The sequence below is a fragment of the Onychomys torridus genome, chromosome 15, assembly GCF_903995425.1.
Source record: "Onychomys torridus chromosome 15, mOncTor1.1, whole genome shotgun sequence".
Lineage (NCBI taxonomy): Eukaryota > Metazoa > Chordata > Mammalia > Rodentia > Cricetidae > Onychomys > Onychomys torridus.
Genome location: NC_050457.1, coordinates 38,301,909 through 38,322,995, shown reverse-complemented (window position 1 = coordinate 38,322,995; position 21,087 = coordinate 38,301,909). Strand labels below are relative to the sequence as shown.

General features: G+C 40.4%; 1 protein-coding gene across 1 annotated transcript in view; it reads left to right on the top strand.

Annotated features, from left to right (window-relative positions):
- Positions 1–21,087, top strand: part of Itga2 (integrin subunit alpha 2) — a 95,149-nt gene that overhangs the window by 29,610 nt on the left and 44,452 nt on the right. Inside the window, exons 3-6 of the mRNA XM_036206918.1 lie at positions 12,076–12,185; positions 16,438–16,529; positions 19,778–19,892; positions 20,054–20,181. Coding sequence (XP_036062811.1) covers positions 12,076–12,185; positions 16,438–16,529; positions 19,778–19,892; positions 20,054–20,181 — 445 coding nt within the window. The remainder of the gene's footprint in view (positions 1–12,075; positions 12,186–16,437; positions 16,530–19,777; positions 19,893–20,053; positions 20,182–21,087) is intronic.

Sequence of the window (21,087 nt, the reverse complement as noted above, 5' to 3'; positions counted from 1 at the left end):
ACTATTTTAATTCCATGTTGTTTCTGCATTGGGACATGCTTATCTGTGTGATGAGAAAGCAAAATGCAATTATCATGGTTCATCTGAGAAGGCATTTAGAAGAGGCAAAGATTGAGCTAGGATTAAAATGATGGAGACAAGTGGGCTGGAGAAGAACCTGAACTGCTTACTCTGAGGAGATCCAGAAAGCAAACACTGTTGGAAATGGTCTGTCAGCCTGGGAGAGAACAGCCAGGCTAATCATTCCAAGGATTGCACTACTGCAACCATTTGGAGTACAGGAGGGGAGCCGAGGTCCTACCAATTATCATTTTTCTTTAATTACTATAGGGAAGAAAGCAAGCTAGAAGGGTGACACAGCCATGTTTTGACCTGAGAATCCAATTCATTAAGTTGCCAATGAACCCAAGTTTGCATCTGCTCCTTTGCAATAAATCCATGACTATTTGTTGAGGCTGGAGAGATACCTCCGTAGTTAAGAGTCCTGCTGAAGACCAAAGTTTGATTTCCACTATCCATGTAGGATGACTGCTTATAATTACAATCCCAAGCGTATCTGACACCTGCACTCACATACACACATTTGCACACATATATAAACACATAATTAAAATACAGCTTAACATTGAAAGAATAATAATTTGTTGAATGACTAAATGAAAAGCCTACTTCCAAATGATTCACCATAGATAGCCTATGAGGTGATCTGTTTGAGACCACCTTCAGACCTATGGGCTGAAGAAGAGCTCCACATGAACTCCAGTGTCTACTGCAAAGGCACAGCCTAGCTATGAACAATCTGGCATTGAGTTTGAGGTGGTTTTGTTTTGTTTTCAGTATCAACTTTTTAGGGGCAGAATAAGTCTAAGAGAAAAAAGCCACTATCTGTAATAGATGTTATTAGAGATGATGTCTGTTATGGATTGGTGAGCAACTCAACCACTGGCTATGTGGCAGCTGACTAAGACGAAAATGACAAAGAGATAACAGAGACCTAATGCAGAATCCTGAGAAAGTGAGGGTCAGTCTTGATGTTTCTCTCTGTATAGGAAGAATTCAAGATATCATTAAAAGGCTGTGGTATTAGCAGATTATATTGAAATTCTTGTGCTGATCGGGTGACATCGAGATCAGAGACATCAGATAATTTGAAATCCTGCCTTAGCCTTCCCATAATATTCCTTGTGTAAATAATGACAATGGCTATTGGGAAACAAGGTCCTACTCTATAATTGGCTGGGTTGGTGCCTTGGATACCAATATGGAACTTTCTGGTAAAGTGTAATTTTTAGCTTAGGATCACAGCCTTCCTTCCCTTCAGCCAGTGTGTAATCATCAGCCTGTGCAGACAGACGTACTGAACCACACAGAGGAGCAGGGGCAATTCATGTCTGTCTAAGAGGCTGAAGGCACAAAGCAGAGAAGAAGAGAGAAAAGCTGGTGGGCAAGCCTGTCCAAATCCTCTCACTGCCTCGGCCTTGCCAAGCAAAGGAACAGAACAGGCTAAGCCATGGACAAAATTACGTAATCCACTGTGACTGGATACTGTGCCTACGTAGGGTGTAGGAAACACAGAGCATGGAACTTGCCCTCCAGAGTGTGGAACCATCTAGGAAGAAGATTTATATGCAGAGTAGGAATGTAGGAATAAGAGAGAAGGGATAATTCAGTGCCAAACCTTGTCATTGCTCATGTTTTTATGCTTCTACCTCCGTTAATGGCAGAGCTCATTTTCCCTTTCCAAGGCCCAGGACACTAGCTGTACAAGATTTCTTCATGGCCTCTGTCATTAGCCCGTCCCTATCAGTGGGCCTTCCTCAGGTACAATGCACCAGGGCTAGGTAGTCCTGAGTTAGAACAGGCTGCCTTCCCAGAGCAGAAGAAAAATAATATGGAACCTGGGCTCCAGAATGGCCCATTTGTTTTGACAATTGGCGCTGTGCCCTTCCCCACTCCTAATTTATGACATTTGCCCAGACGTTATGGAAGTAGCAGATGTGGGAAAAACTGTTTAAACATTAACTTTCCTTCTGATACTAATGAAGTTAACTTTTGCTAGGAATTTGTTCAATAAATTGTATGTTTGCACTTGAATCTGTTTCTCTCTCTCTCTCTCTCTCTCTCTCTCTCTCTCTCTCTCTCACACACACACACACACACACACACACACACACACACACACACACACAGTTCATTGCTGTCTTACTGCTTATTCTGAAGTAGGTCTTACCCCCTTTCTGTCTGCTTCCCTTGACTTCCTTTACAACCATTTTTATCCTTGACTCCATCTCTCAGCCCTTTTCCTCTAACCCATTCAAGGCTCCAGGAGAAGTGTTCTTAAATCACACTGTTATTTCGGAGTGCAGTTTAGGTTGTCCTATGTGTCCATTGTTAAGAATATAGGCATGTTTTACTTCAAGATCTACTCGATTTTCATGAAGCCAACGTGGCTATTTTAGTAGCTTTATTTATTAGATTTTTATTACACCTTAGACTTCTACTTTAATAGTATCAGTGACATCTCTTCATTACTTCTTGAGCCTTTTCCACAGTCTCCCTTGAGCTGCACAGTTTTAAAAGCAAGGAGACCCTCCCAAGCAGAGCTGCTGTGCAGCCCTGTGGCTAAAGGGTAAAGCCTGGTGTGCTCCTCTTTCGGCGTAGGCAGAGGAGGGCCAGCCTGCCTCTAGCCTGAGTCTCATACACCGGATGTCCAACACGGATGATGCAATCCTTATCACAAACAATCTGCGAGGGCCTGAGACATGTTTAAGATCATTTCCTGGAACTAGCAGTGATATGCACTGTTTCTGTTTGTGTAATCGGAAGGCTTGCCCCAAGAACAATCTGAGTTCATTGTATGACTCAAAATCATTGTAACTGAAATCACTTATGAGATGAAGACTAAGAATGAGGGGTATTTCCAGCCCTGGAAATGTATTTTCTTGTTTCATCAAGGACTGGTGCATTCTACCTCCTTATAAAAAGAGAAGAACTATGAATGAATACTTCATCAAAAAAAAATCACTGCATTTATATATGGGCTTGTGTTATTGTTTTAACTTTTTGGTTAAGAGAAATTTTAGTAAAATTTGTTATTTATTATAAGTGTGATAGTCCCCCCAAAAGTGTCTCTGTAGGAGAAATTTAAATAGAAAGTCATATGAAAATGAGAAATTTTCAGTTTTATAACAGACACAAAGGCTATGTGTGTTAAATATCTCATACTCTAACTTGCTTCTCCCATCATCCATTCTGGACTTGAGTTTGTGATGCTCATGTACACACACACACACACACACACACACACACACACCATTTGTGACTCACATTTGAAAGATACCTGCTATTCTAGAATGCTTGAGACATATCAATGATCTATGGAAAAATCCTCCATGCTTCCAAAACATCATATCAGATATTCCTCATGATAATGTCAAGTGCCTTCCCCAGAACAAAATTAACTTACAAAAGTGAAGAGCTTTGACACATAGGCCTTTCTGGTACCCAACCATCTAAAACAGTTCCCTCCATCAGAACATGTATGTGGAAAGTGCTAAGTGGCATAGATAGGAGGTAGTTGTTAATGTTTTTAAGTTCCATATGATGAACACGTATTGAGTTCTTGTCTAAAAGAGTTCTAAGTGGACCCAGTATGAATTGTGGATTTGGAGGGAAGGGATGTAGAAGTAGGTGTAGATTCTGCTACCACTGAGACTCTGCACTAGTTACTTTTCTGTTGCTGTGGTAAAGCACCATGACCAAGGAAACCTAAAGAAAAAGTTTACTTGGCCTTGTAGTTCCCAAGGGATGAGTCCATTATGAGCAGACATGGCAGCAAGCATCAGGAGGAGAAAGATAAGAGGTCATATCCCAGTCAAAATCAGAGAGAAGAAAGAGAAAAAATGGAAGTAGGATGAGGCTATATTCTCAAAGTCTGCCCTCAGTGACATCCTTTCTCCAGCAAGGCCACACCTCCCAAATTTCCCCAAACAGCACCACCAACTGGGGACCAAGTGTTCAAATGCCTACATCTTGGAAGGAGGCTCTCATTCAAATCACAGTAGGCACAGTGTCTTTATACAAAAACAGAAATAGTATAACAACTCATAGGTAATTATAAGGGCCAAAGGAGATCATTCAAGTGAGTCCTTCATTAACCATTGTGTAGTTGTATAATGCTGTTGCTATTCAAGTGTTTATCTCTGATTCAAAAAAAAAAAAAAAAAAAAAAAAAAGGCCTCCAAAGCACCATTGTCTCGTGGGCTTTGACATCTGAAATGTAGTAATCTTAAAAATCATACTTGGTTCCCTAGGATGGGTAAAAGTGGAGGATTTTATATCACCATAAGTCTTTATAGTGAGTATCTCAGCTTTTGATTTTAACTTCAGGAAAACTTCATGGAAGATGATTCGAAGCCACAATTGGTATTTATTGGCTTCTTTGATTCCAGTAATAAAATCAATTTCTAGGGTTTTTCTGGAGCAGAAAAGACTTAAGATGCTTTAGAGATAATGAGGTTGGTGGACTCTGTTGTGACATTGAAAGACCTTGAAGGCTTTGCCATCTCACCACTTCAGGGAACAATCTGGAAACCAAAGAGTCTGTGGTCACAAAATGAGGTTGACATACTAACATTACTTTTAACTTCTGCCAAAGAGTTTGACTACTGAGTTTGGGACAGCAATACTATGACCTAGAAGTCTACCTGCCTCCTCTTTCCCTGAGGGGCAAAATTTCATAGGTGACTTCCTTCATTCACAAATACCTTTTCCATTAACTAGCAAAAAGCAAGGCTCTATTTATAACTTGCCAGATGCACTGTATTGTCAATAACCTAGAATGATAAAAGGATGATATTCTTATTCATACACTGTGACTTTGAAATTTCTAGTGTTAATATAGGTATTACATAGAAGAGGCTCTAGTCATGAGTAAGGTATCACCTCCGGGGTCTAGAGGACATCTCAAACTCCAGGTGTCTCTCACACAGCTGTCGAGCTTCTTCAGCTCAAAATCATGCTCAGCTGAAAGCATCCTTTGTGATAATGACACTCATTCTCCTTAATGTCCCAACTCCAAGGGTTTGCTCATCCCTCTGTCCCTCTTTCTTGCTCCCTCTGTTTAAGTTTTCCTTTGAAAGACAACCTAAAGAAATCCTGCTGGCCCTACTTTGACAAACTATTTTAAACAGGGCAAGTGCTTCCCTGTGGCTTCAGCACAATTGTTCTAAGGAAGTATCTGTCACAGTTTCCCAAGCATGCCACATTATAATCACTCTACTCACCCCGCCCCCCCCCAAAAAAAACTTTCTTACTTAGAGAAGAAAAAAATCAAGGACTAATGAAATGCAAGTCTATGTGTGGTCTGGCTCCCTTGTCAAGCTGATCCCACCTCTTGCCATTTTCCCCAGCCACTGGACTTTCCAGCTTGTTGCAGCCCCAGACTACTCTTCCATCAAAGTCTCCGACTTTTCTTTTCTTTTCTTTAAGTCTTGAATACTTAAGTCTCCTTAAATCTTGAACAGTTTTATTTTCAGGGGAGAGGGGCTTCTCTAACCATCCAAATAAAGATTATACTACTCTCCACCTCACACTCCTAACTCTATTCCGCTCATCTTCCTTCCAAAGTACTGATGACTGCCACCATATGGTTCACTTACAAGATTTATTATCTATGTTTTTCCTAGGATGTAAAATTTGAGGCCAGAATTTTTCTAGTGACTTCCTTGATACCTACAACTGAGTATGGTTCATAGTAGGTAGGTATTCTGGCTAGTTTTATGTTAACTTGACACAAGCCAGAGTCATCAGAGAAGGGATCCTCACCTGAGAAAATGCCTCTGTAAGATCAGGCTGTAGGCAACCCTATAGGGCATTTTCTTAATTAGTGATTGATAGGGAAGGCTCAGCCCACTGTGGGTGGTGCCATCCCTGGGCTGGTGGTCCTGGGTTCTATAAAAAAGCAGGCCGAAGAAGCCATGAGAAGCAAGCCATACAGCATCACTCCTTAGCCTCTGCATCAGTTCCTGCCTCCAGGTTCCTGCCCTGTTTGAGTTTCTGTCCTGACTTCCTCCAGGGATGAACAGTAAAATGGAAATGTAATAATAAACCCTTTCCTCTTCAGTTTGTTTTTTTCTCAATAGTAACCCTAACTAAGACAGTAGGTCTTGCCACTGTACACAGCCTCATAGGTGGTCTACTATAAAAGGCCAGGACATACAGTTTACATAAGAATGGTACCTCCTGGAGTTGTACAACATGTCCATCCCATAGGCACTCATTAAACATTTCTTGACAATACCATATTGGTTTAACTGCGCCTCCATTGGCAATCTCTATACAAATCCTTACTGTTGATGAAATGTCTGGAGTGCTTAGAGATCCACAGAACAAAGGAAGATATTTTTAGCAGCTCCTGGATTGTGGGTTTAAAATTATCAGACCTATGCCATCATAAATATTGTTTACTAACTAAACAAAGCACTTTGAATTCTCACTGAGGTGGGCAAATTGGCTACTTTTGGGAAGTCTACATAATCACTATTTTCCCACAAGATAATTGAACAGTAAGTGTTATTTAAGACAGTCTTGGAAGAATTCCCAGTTTCACTGTAGGGAAGAAGAAGTTTATATCCTGGGTTTTTGTTTAGTTTGGAGAATCAGCACTCACGGCTATTCACACAGCTCTATTTTTTTTCTGGTTTAGAGTTAATGAAATCTATAACTACAAAGAATTCCTGTCATGTTTCAACATGGTTCTCCCACCTGTGGATGCCATACCTCTCTTTGTAAAATTTGTACTGTTGTACTGCTCCCTGTTTCAGCTGGATGTCCATAAAATTTAATGGTTGACAATACCAGCCTTCTTAACTTCCTGTCTGGTTGATTTAAGGATGTCATGATTCCCTGGGAGTGGCCTCTGGTGACTTCATAGCCTCCTATCATGGGGTGAGGCCTCTGGTGACTTCATAGCCTCCTATCATGGGGTGAGCTGTAAGGATTCCATGAAAATCTGTGGGTGTGGTGAGGTGTCTGCTGCAGGGTGGGAAATATTACCAGTAAAGGCCGTGGCAGTGGTCTAGAACCTTCCCTGGAATTGCTGGCCTGGAGGTAGATATCTAATGTGCTATAATATTTACAGAATGAGTCATGCGTGAACTAGGGACGAAGACTCCCTTGTTCTTCAGGTACACACCAAATGGCCAGGTTTTATATTGTTTTTTCCTGTCTTCTGTTTAACATAGCAGATGAAGAAAATAACTTTATTTCTGTTTTTTTTCCCTGACATTTCAGTGCTTTTATTGACTCCTTATCGAGTGGCATATGATAGAGCAGAAGTATGCCTCTCCCTCTTCTTTGTGTCTGCTGCCTTAAGAGAGTCACAATGTTCCCAGTAGTAATGGTGACAGTGGCATCTTAACCCTTCTCTAATTTCAATGTTAACTAATCCTGAATTCTTACATAAGGTGAGAGGAGGTAAGGGGGCCTGCCCATCAGGATTCTCAGTGGGAGAGAAAGCAGCCAGTGTCTCTGGCTTCTTCTCAAGGAGATTAGCAGAGAGCAGGTACTGTATCCTTGCTGCTGGAGACACTGAGAAACAGAGTACTTTAGTTCAGGCATACGTAACTTTCCTCAGTGTGTCTCCCCTGGGCTTTGGTAAAGAGGTGTGTATCAAAGACGTCACCTGTATGATCAAATCTGGTATTTATTGAACATACTCTGTCCTTGACTGTCATTGCAAACAGTATGGCCTGTCCCTCACTGTGTATATGTGTTCTCAAAGGAGGACCCTGGCACATGTGTGAACTGTAGTTCCTTTTAGCACTACACAGCCATATACACACCTGTTGCCAGTAAGTGTGAACTGGCCCTCTGCTTCCAGTCTCTTTTCCATCCAATTGCTAGAACTCATCTCATCTATGTAGAGAGTTTTCCCAAGCCTACCCTAGGGCTTCTTGCACTGAAGAGGAAAGGGGGCTCTCTGGAGGTTAAAAACCAGTTCTTTAGACAGGGGCACAGTTGACCATGACCAGCAATTTTATAAGGAGCGAATTGTTCATCTCTCTCTCTCTCTCTCTCTCTCTCTCTCTCTCTCTCTCTCTCTCTCAGCACTTCCATTTGTAAAATGCCAATAATATAATCTCAGATTTGTTTTGGAGATTAAATAAGATAATTTTTAGAAAACCTTACACCCACTCTAAAATATTGTAAGATTTACCAGCATTAACAGAAATTCCCAGAATGCCAAGGGCCAGAGCCACACTTTCTGTAACTGCTTGTCTTAAGGTACTCCTTTAGTTACTTTTCTCATTGTGACAACATACATGGCAAGAGTATTTTAAGGAATAATGGGTTCGTTTTAGCTCACAGTTTAAGGGCACAGCCATCATGGTGAGGAAGGTGTGAACACAGAAGCAGGAGGCAGGTGGTCACAGTTCATCTCTGGTCAAGAAGCAGAGAATAATGAGTGCTAGAACTCAGCTAGATTTCTCTTCTCCATTGGATCAAAGCTCTGCCCCCTCAGCCATGGATGACTGCTGCTCACATTTAGGATGGGTCTTCCCTTCTCAGTTCAACCATCTGAGAAATAAGCTTCATAGACACAGTTGAGGTGTGGTTCCGTCCGATTCCTGATCCAGTCAAATTTGGCTACGAAGATTGACCATCAAGGTGCTGTTTTCTTCCTAAATAGACTGACTGCACAGTCTACTTTCCTTCATCCCTTAAACCTTGGCCAGAGAAGATTCTTTGAGCTCAGAGACTCATAACTGGTCAAAGTACCAAGTGTAAAATAACACAGAGTGCTGAGTTTTGCATGGGTCATCTGTATCAACTTTTTGCCATCTAAGACTCAAGAAACTATGCAGAATGGGGAGGAGGAAAAGAACGGAACAGTCAGTGAATGGGGAGTTAAACTGGGAAATGATGACTTCTGGATTTGCATAGTCATTGAGAACATCAACTCCCAGCAGCTGTGTTCTATCTCTACGTGATCAACACAAGATCAAGCCAGTCAACATTCCATCATGGATGAGGAAAGGGTACATGAGATCCCACTTCTAGCAGATGAGCTATGGGTAATTGATGGGTGCTGGGGAAGGAAAAGACTATTTTTCTTCAGGGATGTGGCTACTGGTAGGCTGCCAAAACTCTAGTGAAGGGTCATGCATCCATGTGCTTGTGGGTAACACTAACTGGACTCAGTAGGAGATTTTTAAAAGGAGGTTGAGAGGATGTTCTGCGGTACAAGGGAGGCAGCTTGGGAGTGGAAAGTGGTTATGATCAAGACACATTGTATACATGTATGAAAATTTCAAAGATAAATTTAAAACATTAATTTTTCAGAAGTAAAATTTTGATGCATAGTAGAAGGTACAGACTGAATCTGAAATAGCTGACAGAAGAGTCGCATTGTATTCTTCCTTTGGCTCTCTTTGACTTTTCAAAAGCCTTAACCTGTGTGTCTATTGGGATTAAAGCACTGAGTACAAGTAACATTTTAATGGGTAATGCTAAATTGTTATATATATATGTATATGTATATATATGTATATATATATGTATATATATATATATATACACAGCATGTGTGTGTTGGCTCTTTAATTTCACCCTTTACATGGACAAAAATAGTATGTCCTTCAGCTAATATATAATTATAGATTATTAATTAACTTTTCCTTTACAGAGACAGTCTTCCAATCAGTAACTGAAATGCTTATTTTTTCATTCATTTATTTGGCAAATATTCAGACCTACAGGCACAGAATCTCTGCCCTCATCAACCTTCATATCTACTGGAGGATCTAGTCTTCAGAGTTCAAAGAGCCAGATGGCTTTCTGGAGGGAGGATTATCCAACAGGAAATGTAGCTGATGGGTAGAACCTGCCATGCATGGAATGGCATGGTATGTATGAAGGTCTGGAAGCATAAGAGACTTTGGTCTAGAAAACCAAATTCAGTAAGACTGGACTCCAACTCAAGAGAATGCAAGAATAAGACAGGGCTGGACAGGAAATCAGAGGCATATCGCCTGATTTTTTAAGAAGTGTCTGTGCAAGAAAACGAGAAGAATGCTGTGTAGACCCCCTGTAAATGAATGCTAGAGACTACTAAAGAGGGAAAAGGTTGAGCCGCTGTTGAAACCGTTTTCACAGGACAAAGGATATTCTGAACTCCTTCTAAGTGGCAATGGAGAACACCAGAAATGGTCAAATATGCATGCCAAATACCACCAGCAGCCCCCCCCCCCCCCCACCCCCGCCACTAAAATCAACATGGTAACAATGTTATAGCCATCACTCTGAATTCTGACTTTGCGAGAGCCTCAACCTGTGTGCCCAATGTGATTGAAGTGTTGAGTACAAGTAACATTTTAATAGATAATGCTAAGTTACCTGCTTCTAAGAGGACAAATCTTTCAGTTGTGACCTTAATAAAAGTTAATTGAATTATTAGGTATTCTGAATGTTCTCTAAGAATAATTTTATGCAATGAGTAAGGTAATTTTACTATTGAAGTGTAAGTTTTCATCCTTTACGTCTCTTTTTGCATCCTTTGACCATTTTAACATTTGTTTCACAGAAGAGCTTAATTCCTATCCTTCATCTCTCTCATTTAATTGTTTTATTGGTTATGTATGTTAAATAGTTGTGCAGGATTTAGTAGACAGGATTTCTATATGAGCAAAAGTGGAAGTGACAATGACAAATTATTAGCAGAGAACACTCATGGGTAAATTTCATAGATAATCTTCTCAACTTAAAAAAGCATAACTAACAGTAAAGCAAGTATACTTCCTTAGCAACTGGATGTTACACAATATGTAACCAGCTATGACCTCTGAAGATTAAGCTGATCAGGTTGAGCAATAGCTCAATTGCTAAAGTGTTTGTTTCAGAAGCACAACCCTGACCCCCGGAACCTATGCAAAAATGCTGGACATGGTGATTCACTTGTTACCAGTGCTAGAGAGGCCGAGACAGGTGGATGCTTGGGGCTGCCCTGACAGCCAGTGCAGTCCAACTCAGGAGTTCCTAGCCAATGAAAGATCCTTTCTCAAAGGTGTTTCAGGTTGCTCTCTGGCCTACACACACACACACACACACACACACACACACACACACACACACACACACACGCATGCATAAGAGAAAAATGATCAAACAGTACATACTCTCTTTCTCTTCAGTACCATATGAGCATAAACATCTAGTGAGTATTTCTGTAGGGAGGAGGAGCAGAGACCCTAGAAGGGAAACGAAGCTAACCAAAGGAAGGATGTGAATACCAGACTCGTTCTGTATTCTAGATATGCACCCAAAATACTGTAATCAGTAAGGAGATCTCTAAGATACATGTGTTCAGTGTTTCTGCAAGTATCTGCTTTATAAAGGTAGTAGCCATAAAGCCACCAAGATACCTCACCTGCTGCCTAAATAACACAGCCTATGACAGAACTTAAGGCATAGAAAGAACTCCAAAAAATGTCAGTTGTTGTCACTCTTGGTTATGAATGAATATGAGGTCATTCTTCAGCACTTTGTCAGTACATACAGTAGTATCTAACTGCTTGTGCCCTTTATGTTCTTAAAATGTTGCCTGCATATTGATATGTGTTCTCAGCATAAAATATGCACCAAATTTTAAATACTTTGTAGGAGAAAATTAAAAGTAATTCATTGAAATATTTTACATTGACTACATGCTAGTTTTTATTATGTGGAGCTAAAATACAATATTACAATTATTTTTGACTGTCACTTTTATTGTATTAATGCAACTGTCTAGTAGAAAATCTGTAAATACTTGCATGGCTCATACTGTGGCAAGAATTATACTTCTCTAGCTGCGGTGGAGAGACATCTCAGGGTGTTTAGCAAAGCAGCCATATCACAGACTTCAAGTGTCCTGATCAGCCATGAGGAAAGAAGTCAAATTATAAGTGAACACCTTTGAACTATGAATTTATATAAGATTAAAGTGAAATGTAATGTTGCTGATCTGTGCTCAGTTTTTCTCTTTAATAAACTGTGCATAGCATGCTATGACTCATGAGAACATTCTGTTTCTAGGCTACTGGTTGGTTCGCCATGGAGTGGCTTTCCTGAGAACAGAATGGGAGATGTATATAAGTGCCCTGTTGATGTACCCGCTGCCACTTGTGAAAAGCTGAATCTGCAAAGTGAGTTGTACTTAACAATGTGATTCTTTACAAATAGCAGACTCTCATTTGTCATAAACAGACAAAATGACAAAAAGATCTCAAATTTGTCTTCAAGAAATGTAGATAGCCTTAGGTCTTTGTTTACTTAATCATATGGACACCGTCTCATGTCCAAATTTTTAAATGAGTTTGAAGACCTGGTTTAATAATCTTCATGGGTAAAGTTCTGTCTCCTGGGACATTTGCTTAGACCATAGACTGATTTCTACCATTTTTATTTTTCAAATTATGGCCAGAAATCTGAGACTATCAATATTTCTCTACCTCCTCTTTCTAGAAGAAGCCATTATGTACAAAACACAATAGGTCTGGGGATGATATTGAAGGGTCTAAAAAACACTATATATTTCAGATTATGCTGAATAATTACATTCTAATAAAAATACACAACTTAAAATTATTTGCTATTTTATTTACTTACATTGCAGGTGTATTATATTGCAATGTGAAATATTTCATTAAGATGTAGGACTAGAAAGCTAAATGAGAAATATCCCACACAGTATTTCCTGAAGGAAGTAAAAGGACATTCAACTCAATGGTTATCTCCTCAGGAAAGCCATGAGAATACAAACATTGCTGAGCCCAAGTCCTCAAGAATCAAGGCATGAAATGAGAAAGAGCATTGTTAAGAAACTCAGAGGAAAGAAGGATTTCAATGACAGTTATGAAGTATTAGAAGCATGGCTGGGGAGGTGGCTCAGTCAGTAAAGGGCTTGCTTTGCAAACACCAATATCTGAGTTCAGTCCCCCAAAGTCACATAAAAATAGTCAGCTATGCACTGCCTGGGTGGCCAGGAACCAGCGACAGGACAGCCCAGAGACCCAAGATAGAACCAAACATGACTGGGGAAAAAAAAGTCAATGAAATGATCCCTGATGATGTTCTGCTATACTCATAGATACCAGTGTCTACCCCAGTTGTCAGCAGAGGGGGGGTCATCTAGCAACCAATGGGAGCAGATTACAGAGACTCACAGTCAAACACTAGGCTGAGCCAGGGGAACCCTGAAGAAGAGGAGAGAAAGGTTTGTAGGAGTCATGGGCATGGAGGACACCATGAGAACAGAGGCCATAGAATCAACTAAGCAGAGTTCACAGGGGCTCACAGAGACTAAAGTGGTAAACAGGGACCCTGTGTGGGTCTGCACCAGGTCCTCTGCATACACCTCATGTTGTTCTTGTAGAATTCCCAACAGTGGAAGTGGAAGAGTGTACTTGGGACCCTTTTCCTCCTACTGGGTTGCTACATCCGGTCGTGATATGAGAGTTTGCGCCCAGTCTTATTGTACCTTGTTAGGCCATGTTCGGTGGATATCCCTGGGAGGAGTCCTTCTTCTTCTTCTTCTTCTTCTTCTTCTTCTTCTTCTTCTTCTTCTTCTTCTTCTTCTTCTTCTTCTTCTTCCTCTTCCTCTTCCTCTTCCTCTTCTTCTTCTCCTCCTCCTCCTCTTCCTCCTCCTTCTTCTAAAGGGAAATCAGAGGAGTTAAGTTGATCAGGGGAGAGAGAAAGTGGGAGCAGGGACTGGGAGGAGTGGAGGGAGGAGGGAGGGGAAACTGCAGCTGGGATGGAGTGTATGAAAGAAGAATAAAATTTAAAGCAAAAAATTAAAACAGCCATGGCCGCACACACTTGTGTAAAAAAATGTCAAGTGTGCTGACTCAGGCTTGCAAAAATAGCAATAGGAAGTTGGAGGCAGGTGGGCCTCATGAGCTCAGGTCAGCCAGTTTTGCCAGCTAGGTGAATAATCCAGTAATATACCCTGTCTGGAAAAAAAAAGAAAAGAAAAGGGTAAATGGTGCCTGAGGAACAATATCCACAGTTGTTCTCTGGCTTCCAAGTGCATGTATATGCATTAAGACCATACACACACACACACACACACACACACACACACACACACACACACACACCTTAGGAAAAGGAGCAGGAGTGTCCCTTACACATCTCTATATGACAAATTATAACATGTTTTCTGCCCCACAGTAGGTACTAAATTAGCCTATTTTCAGTCAGTCACATGGTCAGCTACAAATGCTACAGGGATCGAAGTGTGAAGCCCGAGTACACATTTTCCATTCACGTAAAAAGGGATGTGGGTGATAGAATTCTAAACACTCACCATATATAGAATTGATACTCAAAAATTTTACTTAACAACTGGGTGCGTAGCTGAATGGTAGATCCAGGAATATGTGAGGGCCTGGGTTCAATCCCCAGCATTACAGGAAAAACAACAACAGCCAAAAGGAAACACACACTACCAATGTTATTGTATCACCTCAAACCATTGTGTCATCTTAATGTTTCAGCACTTAGTAATATTTTTCTTCTAGAGTCTCATTCCTCTGGAGAGAATCTGTGGTCAGTGTCTTTCCTCAACCCCTATTTTCAAGCAAAACCTGGAGATTTAAACATTGGGGTTTGCTTTCAGGTCAATTATACTATTTAGATAGCCTAGGAAAAATAATATTGTTGAGCTATAGCTGCATATTCAGCAAAAATGATCACAGAATATTTTTGAATAAAACACAGGGAGTCCATAAGACACACATGCACATATTTAATTTTAAGTTAACACATGGATGGGCACATTGCTTTATGGGTAATAAGTTTATATAAAAAATAAATTTAAAAATAAGAGCATACACACAGCAGTTTCATTGTTTTCTTTCTCTACCAAAGAAAATCTTACTCTACCAAAACATATGTAACTAACAAATTAATGTGGTTATAAGTCCAGTGGGGCTGGGAGTTAATAGATAGGTAGATAGATAGATAGATAGATAGATAGATAGGTAGGTAGATAGATAGATAGATAGATAGATAGATAGATAGATAGATAACACAAGGATTGATAGCCAGCCTCCATTTCTAGAAGTTAGGTAGTACAGGAGAGGTAGGAAGACAGCTCTATAGGGTAACAAGATTAAGAATTCTCTCCAGAAAATGGCAGAGATTGCGAAGGGGTGGTACAAATGAAGTGAGTATTTGTCAATCACAATGCAGCGTTTATCCAGCCAGAGAGGTGTCACTGGTGCCTGGCAGAATGAGTCTGAGGAGAATGCCTCCTCCTCTAAGACAGACAGGAAGGAGGGAGGGAGAAGTCCCAGCAGTGACCCTCATCAGTGTGGAGGAACCTATCTCCCTGTAGAGTGTGATTCATGGCCACAGTGTGTGAGCTTCTCACTGAGACTGAAGGAAGAGTGTTGAACTGAAGGCTTCCCAAGAAGAGGGAAGTCTTACAGCAGTCGCCCTGGGAAATTCAGGAAGCAACCCAGCTGAGGATTAATGAAAATAGTGGCCCTGGCTTGCCTGAAACTAGAGAACTTGCTACCGAGGAGAATTATGGAATTTAGTGGCTCAGGAGAGAAAATAGCCAGGTACTGGTTGGTGCCAGAGCTTGGAGGGACAGATTCATTTCTTATTTTACCTGGCTGGTCCCATGGTTTTCTTTCGAAATTCTCCTACTGCTTTGAGCCAGAGTCTATCAAATGGTGTTCATTAAGACTATTTTAAACAATCCTGATCTAAAAAACAAAAAAAAGCAGGAGACAAGGTGACAGAAATGCATGGTACCCTCACAGTGCGTTTTGTTTGATGAAAACATTTTTCTTTGAAGAACACATATTTAAATACCTTGACAGTGCAGTTGCCTAACTGCCTCTCACACAGGAGTGAGCGGTGAGTGGCTGAAGATACCACATCCCCACTTTTTTTTTTTTTTTTTTATTTGTGGTTTAATTTTACACATCAGCCATGGGTTCCCCTGTCCTCCCCCCTCACGCCCCCGCCCCCACCTTCCCCCAGCCCCTCCCCTCCATTCCCATCTCCTCCAGGGCCAAGACACCCCTAGGGATTCATTTAAACCTGGTGGATTCAGTACAGGCAGGTCCAGTCCCCTCCTTCCAGGCTGAGCATGTGTCCCTGTGTAAGCCCAAGGTTCCAAACAGCCAGCTCATGCACTAAGGATAGGTCCCGGTCCCACTGCCTGGGTGCCTCCCAAACAGATCAAGCAATGGTCGAGAGCAAGCCTGATCTGACCTAGTCTGGTGATCACATCCCCACTCTTCATCATATATTGCTAGTCTCCAGACACTTTCTGCCACAATCACACCTATGTAGAAACACGAGTCTGCCTGTTTGTTTTATTATAGCCTGAAGTGAATGGTAAATATTCAATGCTTTAAAACATCTCTTTCTCTCCTAAAGATTCAACAAGCATCTCAAATGTTACGGAGATAAAAACCAACATGAGTCTGGGTTTGACCCTCACCAGGAATTCGGGGACCGGTGGCTTTCTAGTGAGTGTTGTTCTCTCAGATGCTCCCTCCTCTGGAGAGAATTTGTGGTCAGTGTCCCCCTGCCATCCCCCTTATCAAATACAATCTGGAGATTTAAACATTGAAATTTGCTTTTGGATCAACTCTGCTCCTTGGATAACCAAGGAGACATAACAGTGTTGATGTGGAGCCTTCTTGTGCACTCAGCAAGCAATAGAATGTTTTCAATGAAATGAAAAGCCTCAGAAGAAGCGCTTTCCCCCTGGGAGGTGTGCTGAGCAGGTGTGGATACCATCAAAATCGCAGGTCCTGTTTCTGCTCACTCAGGGAGCATGCGCAGGCACCTTCCATTCAGCAGGCAGGGTTCAAAGCCAAGCAGCACTTTTGCCATTAATCACTGCTGTAAGCTCTGGCTACTCTGACCCTATGTAAAGTGAGGAGCTGTCTATCATGCCTGTCCATCACTTACTTCCTAATGAGCTAGGAAAGGAAATTTTCTGAAGGTAAGAAGAGTTTCTGAGCTCCAATCTAATATAAGAAACTCCTGAAAATATTTGACTATACAAAGAATGAGAAAATAATTCACATACCCTCTCCATCCCCTGGAAAGTTGAAAGGCAAGAAGATAAGTAAAAACCAAATCACATTTGAAATTTTCTCTGGCTCATATAAAAATAGTCTAGTTGGACAGCTCTGCAAAACTGTCTTCAAAAGCCCAGGCTGTCTGTGCTATTAACATGTTAAGCAAAAAATCTTGCATTTTTTTTTTTAAAAAAAAAAACAACTTGATTTAAGAAATTGTAGCCAATATTGTCATTTTATTTAGAATAACAGACATTTACATTTAAAAAAACTATTACCACTAAATAAATTAAATGTTGGTTAGCATATGTGTCGAAGCAGTGTATAAACAGCTATTGCAAGGTATCTTCGGGGCTTTGTTATATTCTGAGATCTTTATAATAGAGTTGGTTCATGATTTTTGCTTATTTCTGCAGTTGGCTAAATCACAAGAATATCTTGAGAATTATGAATTGTAGATGGACTTTAAAAGTTTTAACCCTTAATTCTAGGTTAAATACAATTTTTAACAAAGAGAATTTGTAGTCACTGTAAAGGAGCTGGGAGGAGGAAAAGACCCAGCTTTCTTTACACATTGAAAAGGTCAGGCTCTTGAGCTCCTCTTAAGAATTATGTGGAAAAGACTGACAATCATCACATATTTCTGAACCTTCTTAAGTTCTGGGCTTAAAGCAAGAATGTTTTGGCAGTAACAATTGGCATATTGTAGCTTCTGCTTCTTAATTCTGTTTTCCATTGCTTATGAAAAAGAGCTTCTATTCTTGCATATATCATGAGTTACCTGCCAGGTGATAAAGCGACTGAGGATGCAGAAATGGGCATGAATGATTGTCTTCTACTGTGTGTGTGTGTGTGTGTGTGTGTGTGTGTGTGTGTGTGTGTGTACTAGCCAGAAGCAACAATGACTTTTTCCTAATTGGCAAAATGTTCCAGTTTTATGGGAGGAAAACCATGCTTGCACACTGAGCATGAAATATGAGCGCAGCTGCTAGGATTAAGCCACTAACAATTAAACTGGGTCAAATAAATTCCTTTTGTTTTTCCAGTTGCTTCCTGTAAGTTTACACTTCTCCGCTCAGTTTTAATAATTGATCTGTCCATAAGTTCAATGCTCTGCTATGCATGGGTCACAGCTTTACATAATGTGAAATTCTTTAGGTCACTTTTAGTATCTTTAGACTTGACCTCTCTTCCTCACTTTTCCTCTAGAAAATTCAATAGAAAGTCTAATGTCTCCTGTATGCTTTAATCATGATTTAATCAGCAGTTCTCAGCTTTCATCGAAGGGCTGCAGTTAAGGAAAGAATTGGTGCTGTGTTCGTGGAGATAGTAAGAGTCAGAATATGTATGCTCTGAGCAAGGAGATAAAAACCAGCCAGCTAGGGACTGTGAAGCTCACAGTAGAGAAATAGTTTATAGCAAGGGTAAAAGGTAGCAGTTCATTTCCTCAGTTGTGTTGTTTTGTGTGTTAATGTGCTTTACAAGAATGAGGTTTTACTCAAAATTTGCCTTCATAAGCTCAGAAAGAAAAACAAAAGGTTTTAAAATATCCTGTGAGCAGGGACACAGTGGCCTGCCCCTGAATGTAAAAAGTGTGATTTTTGTTCACCATAGTGTCCATACAGGACTCCTGCCTGTCCTTAGAGGCAGCTGGCTTTCTGGTTCCTATTGAGAAGTCCTAGATGAATGACACAGGAGGAAACCCCCATGCTCCAACAACCACGATGATGTGCTACTTTCCCTGACTGAACATTCAATCTTTACAATCTGACAAGCAAAAAGACATGACTACCTTCATTTCCTAAATGAGCCACGTGAGACCCACATACCTGAGAGACGAAAAGCCAACTTGGCATTCAGTTTTCTTATGGAGCTTTTCTAGAATTAGTTTGGTGGGGGAACCCATGGTCTCTCTGTCCACTGACAGCTACCCTGATGGCCCCATCTCTCTTCCTGAAGGCCCATCATGAGGCAGCCCATCTGTTGCTTTCTGCTTGTCTTTTTAGCCTTCCCAGAGCATGGTCACTCAAAAACATTTTATGAAGATTTTTGAGAGTTTATTTTTATTTCAACCACATGTATGTTTGCCTGAATGTATGTCTGTGCACGAGGTGCATGCCAGTGCCAATGGAAACCAAAGGAAGATATCAGAGGTCTTGGGACTGGAATTATAGAAGGTTGTTAGTTGCCATGTGAAGAATGGGAATTGAATCTGGGTCCTCTAGAGAAGCAGCCAGTGTTCTTAACCACTGAGCTATCTCTCCAGGCCTTCTAATCTATTTTTGACTTGCTAGTTTTGTAAATCAGCAAATCAGGTGCTGGTGAGATGGCTCAGTGATTAAGACCACTGGCTGTCCTTCCAAAGGACCTGGGTTCAATTTCTATAGCCCAACATCCTTTTCTGGCCTCCAAGGGCACTGGGTACAAAAGTAGCACTAAGACATATGGGCAAAAAAAAACACATATGTATGCACATACATGCACAAATATATATAAACATATGTGTATATACATTCATATATATACATGTGTACATATGTAGGTATATATACACACACGTGTGTGTATGTGAGTTGGTAAATCCTAGTATCTTGGGAAAGAATGAACATGGTGTCTTAATTCCATAAAAGGAGAACTAGAAGGTGACGTTTCCTGTGTATGTTTATTATTTTCTCCTTTCTTTGAAGACCTGTGGTCCTCTGTGGGCACATCAGTGTGGAAATCAGTATTATGCAACTGGAATTTGTTCTGACATCAGTCCAGACTTTCAGTCCTTGACCAGCTTTTCACCCGCAGTTCAGGGTAAGATATGAATGTGAAAGACGTCTGAGCAACGCCTTATGATTAATGGGGGAGGGGGTATCAAGTCCAACCAAACCTCTCTGTAAGTCTGAAGCGTATATGGTTGTGATGTTTGACTTATCTTTGGAAAATGTGTTCTTCCTTTGTCTCTCCCTGTGCAGCTTGCCCTTCCCTCGTAGATGTTGTAGTTGTATGTGACGAATCAAACAGTATTTATCCCTGGGAGGCAGTAAAGAACTTTTTGGAAAAATTTGTACAAGGCCTGGATATAGGACCTAAAAAGACACAGGTAAAAACATCAAAAATCATAAATGAGCACATGGCTCTCCTTTGGGGAAAATAATGTTAGATGTGAAGTCTTAAATTTTTCATTTGCCAAATCTTCATTTTTTAATGCATGTAAATGGTGACCTGGGAAATGAATTGAAACATACACTTCTAAGGTCAGTATTTGGCCCATGGTTTCATTTACTGTTGTTGATTTTAGTTTTATTTTTGACAGAGTCATCAAAAAGAATGATGTATAGCATTTATGTCTCTTCTAAAAGCTGCTTATTTTAATTCTCTAACCCATAAGATTATTAATAATACCTTTACAGGAAAAAAGAGATGGCTTAGTGCTTATGAACACTTACTGTTCTTGCAGAGGATCCAGGTTCAGTCCCCAGCCTACAATTCCAATTCCAGGAGATCCAAAGTCCCCTGACCTCTTCAGGCCCCTGTACACACATGATGCACATAAATTCACACAGGCACACACATATACACATAAATAAAAAAACTAAATAATGTACTCTAAAATTAGATATATATTTTCCCTATATCCATTTTGACCAATAGTGAATTCCTCCTGTTTACACTTTGCTTGAAAAGAATTACCTGAATTCTGTGAAATTTAAAAATAACTCTGCATAATTCTGATATTAGTTTGGAGCCTTTTGTTTATAATATAATATAATCTGACTTGTATTTTACATAAGAAAGTATTTTCAATAATTTGAAATCATTTTCTGAGAAGTCTCAATTGGATGCTATTATATCTTCTTTGTTTTGTTTTTTATACGTTTTTATTAATTAATTTATTTATTTTACATCTCATAGTTTCCCTCCATCCTCTCCTCCCAGTCCCTCCCCTAACCCCCTCTATTCCCACACCCCATCTTTTCCTCTTTTCTGATTAGGAAAGAGCAGGTAT